The following is a 12,005-nucleotide window of genomic DNA, read 5'->3' as shown; positions in this document are numbered from 1 at the left end:
AGAATTTAGAAATAAAAACATTTTGTATCCGGACAACACGACTTGTTTTTAAAAATGCAATCGCTTTCTTCATGCAAATACGATTTCAAGATAATGCATTTAAGTAATATATGATTTTAAGATAAAACATTAAAGAAATATATGATATTAAGATAATGCATTACAGAAACATACGACTTAATGATATTACAGTAAAGAAATATACGGGTTTCAGATAGTACATTGAAGAATTATAAATAATTTTATAGCAATATGCGACTATGAAGTAATATATCTAAAAGAAGTATAAGTAATAAAGGACGGAAATTAATATATTGAGAAGTTGAGACAAAGTTCGTACCTGAGAAAGTTACAAAAGCTATAGTATTACAATGGTGAAGTTATACGGTTAAATATATTTATTACAATTATGAAGTACATGAAATTTCAACATCAATAAGAAAAAGATAAAAACAAATGAATTGAAATTAGAGAACAGCGACAGCGAAATAAAATGGATTGATTTAATCGCTTAACTCATCACATATATAAAAGTTCCTGGTCTTTATACCTCTGGGAAATTTCGGTACGTTAAATTAGATCTAAAATCCAATGAGTGTAAACACAATGATTAAAGTTTAGTGTACATTAGTAAACTATAGGCGATATTCCAAATAGAAGATGAGAACAGATGTTATCGCTAGAGTTCGATCTCAGTAACATCCTTCCGATAGCTTAAACATCACGGGACTGAAATCACATATCTAAAGAAAATATTTGAAAGAACCTTTAAGAAAATCCAATGAGTGTAAACACATGTATTTAAATTTGGTATAGATTAGTAGTAAACTATAGGCGTTATTCCAACCAAAAGATGAGAACAGATGTTATCACAAGAGTTCGATCTCAGTAACATCCTTCAGATAGCTTTAACATCACGGGACTGAAAGCACATATATAAAGAAAATTATTGAAGGAACCTTTAAGAATAATACAATATATCACAGACAGTACATAGGATCATATAAACAGTATCCAGTAACTCAAAGGACACTTGTGGTTGCTGGCAAAACTCGTTAATCTCATTAGGTATCCGCAATGTATATGGAAATATAATTCTTTAATATAATATATAATAGCTAATATTAAAGGTCAATATAGGCATAAGTCAGGAATTTGTTATTGAAAAAGTTTGTTAAAATAAACCCGAAGTTTAAGACATATATACCTAGTGATATTAAGTAAGTTTCTAATCAACTTCAATGCACTGCAGGTTTTGACGTAATTTTTTTTTATAATAAATACGATCTATGTTAACCCGTTAACATTTGTATCAAATTCTTTGTTTAGGAGAGGCCATATAGATAAACAAGTTGTAAATATTTTCAATAATTGAGCTTACTTTGAAGTTCAGTTATACAATCTTCGACAACCATAATCAGCTATCACACATTTACGTTAATGGATCTACAGTAAATAATTGAACGAAACCGATCATGACGATACAAAAGAAAAATTTATGCTTATGAAAATGGCTGTAAATAATTCAACAGTAATCAATGATGGAACCAGAAATAAAGAACACGGTGGGAGGCAGACAGTGAGAACAAGTCTGTCTGAGGCAGACAGTGAGAACAAGTCTGTCTGAGGCAGACAGTGAGAACAAGTCTGTCTTAAACCAACTATAGCAGCGCTGTTAACTTGTTATACTTGGACACAAAAAACCTCAAATATTTAACATTAACGTCTTCATGCAAATAAGTAAACACTTGATTAGGGGAACAATAGACAAATGAGCTAACATAAGTTGTGCATTGAGAAAAAACATAAAAGTAAAGAATATGGTGAGAAAACAACAAAATATATTAATTTCTTCTAACTCGCACCTTGTCTTGATGCACACAAGAGTTATTATTTAGTCAGTGCAAGTGACAACTGTAGAACACAAATGAATTAAAACTACATTTATATATGATTATTTATAGACAACGTTATTAATAACGTAATAATAATAAAAGAATAAAGAAATGAATAAAGAATAAAGCCGTGATCAATGTTATTGAGAACTATTATTTAATCAGTGCAGGTGACAACTGGAGAACACAAATGAATTAACACGATATATATATAGGCGGTTATTGATAGACAACGTTATTAAAGCCGTGATCAATGTTATTGTCAGTAACGCTTATTTAAACTACATGTACAGTTAATACTAAAGACCAGGCACGGTTATAGGCCTATGCAGAAGGAACGTTTTTATGGTGGTAGCAGGAATCAAATTTCCCTTTCTGAGTCTATTAATCCTTCAGGTTTATAATTGGCATAACCTGGGCCATTAACAGAGTTTTGAGTCTGGCCTAATACGAAATTGGTAACAATGATTAGAATCTGGTCACATTTATCAATAAACTTTGAGCAATTTGTTCGAATCTATTAATCATTAAGGTTTATAATTGGTATAACCTAGCGCATGAACAGATTTTTGAGTCTGGCCTAAAACGAAATTGGTAACAATGATTACAATTTAGTCACATTTATCAATAACTTCCAATCAATTAGAGTCTGTAAGTGTAGACGAGACAGCAACAGAAAGTGCCTTCAATAGGTACCACCCACAATACTGTAACACACATAACTCATAACTACAGGGTCCTCCAATAAAACCTCCCTGATTTCAATAGGCTTTTGCTAAAATCACATGACACATACAAAACAATTAATTTTATTTGTGAATAGCTTATTTGATGCCATTTTACATCATTTAGTGCATTTTACTTGGTTTTGAAAATTATGTACGATAAATGATGTCCCCCATTGTTAAGACATTCACGAAGTCTTTCCCTGAAGTTGCCCATAGTTCTTCTGTAACTTCCCTTGGAATGGCTGCCACTTCCTGCCTAATGGCATGTTTTAGTTCTTGCCGATTTCTGGGACGATGTTTGTACACTTAAGCCTTTAGGTAGCCCCACAGAAAGAAATCTATGTTCAACCATGGGCTGATTTTCGTGGTTGTGTTGTTATACTTTCATTAATAATGTCTGATGTTCAACCATGGGCTGATTTTCGTGGTTGTGTTATTATTTCATTAATAATGTCTGATGTTCAACCATGGGCTGATTCGCGTGGTTATGTTATTTTTCATTAATCTTCACGTCCCGTGTTGGAAAATTCTGTTGATTTGTTGATTGTTGCGGTCTATGGTTGACCATTTCCGTATGTTTGCAACGGATATCAACTAATAGCAACGACGTCGCTACTATTTCAAGTCACGACGACGAATGTAATGGACGGCAATAAACAACAATATTATGGCTGAATACTAGAACATTTTTTTTAAGTATTTATCGTGTTTTCTCTGCCTGTTAGACGCGCCAGAGTCAACATTCCGTTATTCCTGTAACTTTTTTCAATGTTCTAATTCAATTATATTTTTATCATTCAGTGAATTAAATCTAAGTCATGCATGATTATTTTCTCACATACAATGATCGAGAAATAACTCAAGACTGAAAGCTAGATTGCAATTTCTTTTTATACTTATTTAAATGCTGGGTCAGATTTTAATGGAGCAATAAGGTACCCCACTTCCTACGTTGTCGTTATAAAGTCTGTGATTTTAATAAATTGCAAAATATTTGACTGTCTTTGTCGTCGAAACGAGTAGTCTGTGATTTAATACGAATAAAGTGCAAAACATTTCAGTCTTTATCGCGGAAACGAGTTCCCGTTTTGACGCAGGCAGTGAAGTAACACCTGAACCTCGTCATCTTTGATGACGGTAGCAAATTTTTAGTTATCAGTTAGTTAGTTAGTTAGTTTAGTGACCCTATGATTACTAGCGCTTCAGCTGCTAAGCTATCTCGCGCCGAATGTCACGTTGGGCATTATGGGCTTCCGGCGACGCATCTTTAAAATGGCCGGCGACGCTTTGGGCTTAAAAATCCATATATTGCCAACGCTGCATCCACCCTCTGCATAGTGGGGAGGAGGCAGAGACAAATGGGAAAGATGGGGGGGGATTCACTGCCCACTGGGGTGGAGTGCGTTTGCCAGGATTGGGAGCAAGCAAGGTCTAGGTGAGCAGCCAAGAGAATTTCCCTTAGCTGCTACCTGCTAATGCTGCTAGTGCTAGGGAAAGTCTCGGAAAGAGCTCTCTTACCCTGTGCACTGTGCAGGTGGTCAATGGTGCATGGTGGTAGGACCATATCCATAGGTATTAGTCTATTAGAGTGGATAATTATCATATAATCAAGATTATCCTATTACAGCATCAGCAGAGACTTGTTCAGTCCAAAAATGGCACTTAAAAATAAAATAATTGTCGTGTTTAAGGTTTTTGAACAATACTCATAACTCTGCAAGATGTAGGATTGTAGGTTTTTTAGGATAATTCTCTTGCAAGCAGCAGATTAAGCTGTATTTTTTTAAAACAATGGATTGAGCAATTCAATCAGAATCTCAATCTTCTCTCTTTATGTAAATGGTTGTGCAGAGTAAATAGCCTGGTCTGCTGTTCAGCTGTTGCATCCTGATCCTGGTGTTGCAGTCTTGCAGAATATGGCCATTTTTTTCTGGCAGTTATAGGCTAGTTGTAGATTAATAGATTTATTTATTTTCATGTGCAAGATTATTTCCACCACAATGCACATAACTTTTATGGTCATAACTTGTGCAAGAATGGCTTATGGCTGCCAGATATGTAAAGCAGCTGCACAGGCTGAGCCTGAGGCCCTGAGCCATGCCACACATGTTTAGGGTTGGATAAATGTTTAAGTGTGGGGAGTGGGGACCCCTCACTTCATGGAAAACATCTTCTCCTTGCCATTTCACCCAGACCTTGTCACCTTGCTTCCTTCCTATGTTACAGCTGTCTCCAAGCTGCAGCCTTCCTGACATCCCTCCTCCTGTCAATAGCCCACCTCCTTCCTCTCAGGGTTTCCCCTCAGAGTCTGCTTCCTGAGCTGCCCCCTTGAGGTACCTGAGCCTCTTGACTCAACAAACAACACCAACAACAATACCGTACTTAGCAGCTCTAGTTAAATTGCTAGTCATTACAAGCCTCAAACCTACAAAGACTTTGAGGTTTGACTTTGAGGATTCAGATTCAGAATATATTAGCAACTTCAATGCCATAAAATTTAAGGAATATTGTCTATTTCTCCACATGGTCACTATGGGGAGAAATGGAAGATTTTTTGTTGACAGCACAGCATGGCATGGTGTGCTGTAACTGCTGTAAGCAGTACACACTATGGTGTGCCTATAAGTATGTGAAAATTCACATTTATAGAACTGTGATGCTTTAGTATAAAGTAAAATTATCCCCCCTTTGTATACCAGTTTTCACAACTTGTTCCAATTTCTGTTCAATGTGTTTTGGTGGAGCCAAGGTAGGCACTCCAAGAATTTGTCATGACAGGCTCAGGAGAATCTAGTGGGATGCTAAAACCAGGAGAAGTGATCAAGCCATATGTTGCTGATAAGGAAGTGCCTTCTTTAGTGAAGAAAACTTTTGGTCTTGATGTGATATCATTCACAAAGTTCAATGCCTACGATGATCTAAATTTTCATATTAAGGTGAGTAACTTCTTATAGATAATAATAGTTCCATAAGTAATAGAATACTATTTAGTGATTTATTTTCCATGTTTTAAGTATGACTCATTGAATGATACATCTGTTCAATCTTGTTCATTGTAACACTATTGTTGCTGGTATTTGCTTTTTCTTGATCCTTCTTGTCTGTGCCTATTGCTTGTGATCAAATGGAATTTACTATTAAAAAAATTATGCTGCTATTTTAATGTGTTTGGACAATGGAAAAGTCAGTATAAAGTAATCAATAAATATATTTTACAAGTACATGTCAACTGTTAGGTGGAACTAAGTATAAACCTGGGCCAAATAAAAATATGACTTTGGGCAAGTTTGATTGAAGACCAGAGAAGGTTTTTATTGATAATTTTCTTGTTTGTCTCCTCAATGAGTCAAACAAAATTTCTTGCTGGTGTAGACAGATCATGAAGCAGAACTCGTAAATAAATCCTTGAAAAGACGAAGAAGAAAATTATAAATGAAAAATATTCTCTGGTCTTAATCCAACTTGCATACAGGAAAGGCTTCAGCTAAACTATACCGTACCAATTTAGTTGACTTAAGATATGTACAGAGTATGACGAGAAATTTATTTTATATTGAACCACTATTTTAGAACTGAGAAATGTAAAATCTCTTCATTTGATCCATTTCTTTAATGGAATTCCTCCTAACCATATTACATATTAGTTCATGGACCTGAAGTAATGCGACATATAACGTCTACAGGTAAAGGAGACCAGCAATAATGAGTACATAACATCACCAAGCAGTGATGGATATGTCTTCAAAATTATTAACTCAAAGGACTCAAAGCTAACTTCATTGTTGGAAGGCCAGAACAACTTCATGCTCCACCTGAACTCAAAAAACTATTGCTGTCCACTACCCCTGAAATCTTTGAGTGGAAAATACCTGGCAGAGGTGGAGCTTCCTTCAGATCCTAATGCTAGTGAGAAAATGATTAGTTATTCAGCTCTTGTGCCTCTGTTGGTGCCTAATCATTGCAAGTTTTGCTGATAAATTTGTTTTAATTTGAAATTTTCTATCAATATTAGAAAATTTTTTTTAACATTAATAAAATATCTAGTGGGCAATCCCATTCACAGTGGCCAACCAGAGATTTAATAGATAAGTTCATTCTAAATTTCCTTTTTTACTCAATATATGATATCACTTATCCAATATTGTAACCATTATACATATACATGCCCATGTTGTCAGATGCTGTCCAGAAGCAAATATGATATCACTTATCCATTATTACAACCATAATACATAAACATGTTCATGTTGTCAGATGCTGTCCAGAAGCATGCAGTGAAACTACTGACCTTCATCCCAGGCCAGACTTTAGCATCTGTTCCTCTAACTCCTCAACTCTGCTCAGAAGCTGGGGCTTATTTGGCCAATATGCATCATGATCTTGAAGCAAGTTACCCTTGTATATATAAATAGTAAAATAGTTTTTATTTATTTTACTAATTAACTTGATTGCATTTAGTTCCTGCATGTTTTTCTTCATGAATTTCCAACTAAAAATTTATTTCTAATGTGTTTAATTGTATTAATGAGCATTCATTATACAACTTCTCACTTCAGCTTCTACTCACAGTTCTCAATTTGTGACAATAAAACCATTTCTTTAACTCTTGAACAATAGATTTGCATATTTATGGTACCTGTATTTGGTTTTCTAGCTTTACTAGAACCCACATGAAAATGTTGAAGAATAAGTAGTTTAGTTTACTTTCAAACTATTACCTTTTCAGCAAAAAAATATTATTTATGGATTTTCTCTGATTTGATGTAAAGTCAACTTAAAAGCAATTAACATATTGACCAACAATAGTAGTACTGTAGTTGTCATGGATTTTTTTTTGTTGATTATGTTGAAAATTTTTTGTATCCACACTTTATTAAAAAAGTTTCCATCACTATCTATTCCCTAGGACTGCTTGCATTTTCATAAATTATAAAGAAGTTTTCAATAATTTAAGAAATTCCCAACTTATTACCACTAATATTTTTTAAATTAGCCTAATGAACTTCTCAGGGTTTTCAAGATGAGGCCATTTCTGCACGTCGTTTTATTTGGATGATGTCAGAGACTCCGCAGGTCCGTGCATTTGTCCATGCCATCACCAACTCGGAGAACCGGGACCTTGTCACTTCTGCCCTTAATGCGTGGGAGAGCCAAGTCTTGCCTGTCATTGGAAACCTCCCTAAAGGTTGGCTTCATTATTTATTTTATGGTGTCATGGTGACACCATAAAATAAAAAAATATAAAATAAAAAATATAAAAATAAAAAAATAAAAATTTTTCATAAAATTTCAATTAGTTTACGCTGCATTCTACCTTGTTCTTTCCTGCTTGTGACTATATCTCTGGTGGTCCAGGTAAATATTACTTCAATTAAAGTTTTGTAAGCTAAATATATTTCCACTTTTTCTCTGTTGTTGGAGTAGTATGTAATAACAGCCTGCATGTGTATGTCATGGTTGTGGTTCTCAGTTGTTGTCATTTTGTTATTGTTATAGGTAGTTTTTGGTGTTATTGTCAAGTTTTTGTGATATTGTTGTAGTTTTGTTCATGGATTACGTACTACATGTTACAACCTTGTTGGCTGCTTGGCTTCATTAAAATTTTTTTATGCATAAATGTATATTTTTTCCCATGCTTTTAACACTTTCTGTTAGAATTTTGTACTTACTGGAAGTAGGTCTTGTTTGCAATTAGCTATTGATAAAAGGAAAGAGCTATATATTAATTTTGTTGGGTATTAAAATTCGAAGAATTCCCAATGAAGAATAGGTATGTCAAATCAAAGAATTCAGCTTCTGCTCAGTTGTGGGCTGGATGGGAATTTGGCATGTGTGGTAAGTGCTGCACCATTCATTAACTTGTACTAATTATTGTAAACTTTTGTCTAAAATCATGGTAAAACTCATGTTTAGTCTAATTTTGTAGCATTCATCCCATCAGATTTGTACAAAAAACAGATAATTATTAGGTAAAGGACTGATTATACAGATAACCAGATCAATATCGTTGCATAAACCAAATTTGGCAGACTCATCAACACAACAGGCTTGATTCTTATTAATTTGGATGACAATTATTACCTATAATTCATATAATGCCTTTACAATAAACTTAAACTCAATACTAATGCCTTTACAATAAAGTTAATAAACATGTGAGTTATTCGAAGCTCTAAGTTGTTGCGTTCTGTCAGGTATTGTACACGGGGACTTCAATGAGCAAAACATCCTCGTGAAGCCTTCCCCTGACACGAGACATGAACCTCATCCCACTTACACAGTCCTGTGAGTGACGCTTGTAGATGACACTTCATGAGTTTATTGTAACTGTAGCTACAATATATGTAGCTTGTACAATATGTAGCTTGTAGAGTTTATTGTAGCTTATGAGTTGAAGTTAGTTGAATTTGTCATACTACTTCTCAAATTCCTTCATCTACATAGCAATTAATGAAAGTAAGGAAGCTTATGAATTGCTGGATTGTGTGTTGAAATGCAATTCTACATCAATGATAAAAATAAGTATACCGGTACTAATTATATTGGAAACAAATATCGATAATGAAGTCTATTAATGCATGAAGTTCCAAAGATGGCCCCTAAGGTGTCAATCTCTACACTGCATCTGTGTCAGTAGTTATGTAATTTTTTGTGATTGAGTAGCACTTGAAAGTTTCATAGTTGTTCCATAGCACCACCTACCTTTAACCAAAGTTATTAGCCTCCAATTTGTATTATTATTTGCATTATATCATATTTTTTATGCTAATAATTAGTGTATTAAGTGTATGTACTTTTTTAATGTAATGGTTGGGTGCTGATACAAGGCTGGTGGCATGTGGTGAAAATGCAAATCATTGCACTTGCATGACTCAGTTTGGGTCACATGACTCAGTTTGGGTCACATGACTCAGTTTGGGACGCATGACTCAGTTTGGGATGCATGACTCAGTTTGGGACGCATGACCCAGTTTGGGATGCATGACCCAGTTTGGGATGCATGAATCAGTTTGGGACGCATGACTCAGTTTGGGTCACATGACTCAGCTTGGGATGCATGACTCAGCTTGGGACGCATGACTCAGTTTGGGACACATGACTCAGTTTGGGATGCATGACTCAGTTTGGGATGCATGACTCAGTTTGGGACACATGACTCAGTTTGGGATGCATGACTCAGTTTGGGATGCATGACTCAGTTTGGGACACATGACTCAGTTTGGGACGCATGACTCAGTTTGGGATGTAGTTTGGGACGCATGACTAAGTTTGGGACGCATGACTCAGTTCGGGATGCCTGACTCAGTTTGGGACGCATGACTCAGTTTGGGATGCATGACTCATTTTGGGAATCGTTTGTTCTATATTTATTAGACTCGTGCTTGATTTCTTCCAGATTAGCAAAAAATATTAAAATGACTTTGAAGCAATTTGTTCCAAAGTTAATTATTACTGTAATGATTTATTACTGGACTTCTATTGATGGTTTAGTGTATTACCTCCTTTTTTCCAGAGGTAATCAATACTTCAATACTTCCTGCAGGAGAAGGAATTCTCAACACTTTATCAACATTCATGTNGGTTATTAGTTGATGATATTTATTATGTCTGTTCAGAAACTGATGCAAATTTTTTGCTGTTGCAACCTAAATTAAACTTTATTACCCTGAATATATATAGGTACCTATACTTAGATTCATATATAGGTATGTAAGAAAGTTGTGAATTAGTTACCTATATCTGTGATACTACTGTGATAAAATGTGATACTACTAAAAATGTGATACTATAGCTGCATTGATCAGTTTAGTCATATTCCACAAATTTGGCTTAACCACAACATATTGTCCTCAATATCTCTTGCAGTCCAAAAAGTTACACATATTACTTTTGCAGAGGCTGCATTGACTTCGGTGACGTGAGCTCAAGCTGCTACGTGTTCGACTTGTCGGTGCTGGTGATGTCGCTGCTGACGGTGGACAACAACGACGCCGTGGCCGCCTCCTGTATCGCCGGATACAACGCCACGCGCCCTCTCAGCCACCTTGAGTGGCAGGTGCTCTATGTGGGTGCCCACTACAGGCATTATTGGTTGTTTTATTCCAAGCTCAGGGCCTATACTTTCAAAAAAAGATCTCTATGTGGTTGCCCTCTACAGGCAATAGTGCTTGTTTTATCCTAAGCTCAGGGCCTATACTTTCAAAAAAAGTTAAGAGATCGTAAACGTATCCTTCATGGGAGCCTCTCATGTCTATGGCATCCCTGAACATGCAGATTCTCTGCCACTGAAAAACACTGCGTGCGTATTTATCTTTAACAATGACTGAAATATTTGACACTTAAAATACAATAATCATAAGTTCATAGGCCAATCATTGACGGCATTTCAAGCAAAATCCACCAATCATAGACAAGAAACTAGAACGTAAGTACTAACGTTAACTTAGCAAGTTTTGAAAGTATGGCCCCTGAATATTAACTATATGTTAATTTTGTAGTTGGTTCTTAAATTTGCAATAAGTTCCGTCATTTGATCATTTGTCACTCACACTTGCCAGTCCCTGACATGTACACATCTGAGTACCCTGACCACTTGCCAGTCCCTGACATGTACACATGTACCTACCTATGTAAGGCCATGTACACATGTATATAAGTTCTGTGTGTGCACAGGAGTGCGTGTGTGGACGGCTGTGCACGTCGCTGACGATAGGGGCGTACAGCTTGAGCCAGGACCCCGGCAACACCTACCTGCTCACAAGCGCCCGCCTGGGCTGGGGCGCGCTACGCAGGCTGCGCGACGCCGGCAAGACGGCCACCCTCGCTGCCTGGGGCTATCATGGGGAGGAACGTTAGCCTAGGGCAGGGGGAGCTGGTGGAGGATGTCAGGGGGAGCTGTTAGTTAGCAAGGTCTTGATTAAGGTAACGATGCTGACAGGGAATTTATGAGAGGAGAAGTTTTGGAGGGAAACGTTGATGAAGGGGAACCAATGACAGAGGAGAGATGCCTGAGGGGAACCTTCAACCGTCTACCGCCTGACATGAGTAACCGGAGCAATATTGTCACAAGCCTACTTCCCAAAAAGGATAGGTTCTATTGAGCACAAAATGACTTGCACTGATGGTTGCCGCCACGTACAACTTTAAAATGTTCTCTGTTGCGTACAAACGTCCTCAGGCTGCTACACTCAATATTTTCCGTATAATTTAAGTTGAAAGTTATGTTCCCGGAGAGTGACATACGGCGGTAAAGGGTTAAGTTGAAAGTTATGTTCCCGGAGAGTGACATACGGCGGTAAAGGGTTAAGTTGAAAGTTATGTTCCCGGAGAGTGACATACGGCGGTAGAGGGTTAAGTTGAAAGTTATGTTCCCGGAGAGTGA

The 12,005-nt window shown here is 36.4% G+C and overlaps 1 protein-coding gene across 1 annotated transcript; it reads left to right on the top strand.

The window, feature by feature from the left end:
• Positions 1–5,314: 5,314 nt before the first annotated feature.
• Positions 5,315–11,695, top strand: LOC108669111 (hydroxylysine kinase). The gene is made up of 7 exons (XM_018156401.2): positions 5,315–5,559; positions 6,307–6,529; positions 6,878–7,008; positions 7,634–7,808; positions 8,818–8,908; positions 10,520–10,688; positions 11,297–11,695. Exons 1-7 carry the CDS (start codon positions 5,395–5,397, stop codon positions 11,477–11,479), a joined length of 1,137 nt encoding a protein of 378 aa, XP_018011890.1. The 5' UTR covers positions 5,315–5,394; the 3' UTR covers positions 11,480–11,695.
• Positions 11,696–12,005: the final 310 nt, after the last annotated feature.

This window comes from Hyalella azteca, unplaced genomic scaffold, assembly GCF_000764305.2.
Source record: "Hyalella azteca isolate HAZT.00-mixed unplaced genomic scaffold, Hazt_2.0.2 contig17820, whole genome shotgun sequence".
NCBI classification, from domain to species: Eukaryota; Metazoa; Arthropoda; class Malacostraca; order Amphipoda; family Hyalellidae; genus Hyalella; species Hyalella azteca.
The sequence above is the reverse complement of the archived record's forward strand: the minus strand, read 5'-3'. Positions and strand labels throughout refer to the sequence as shown.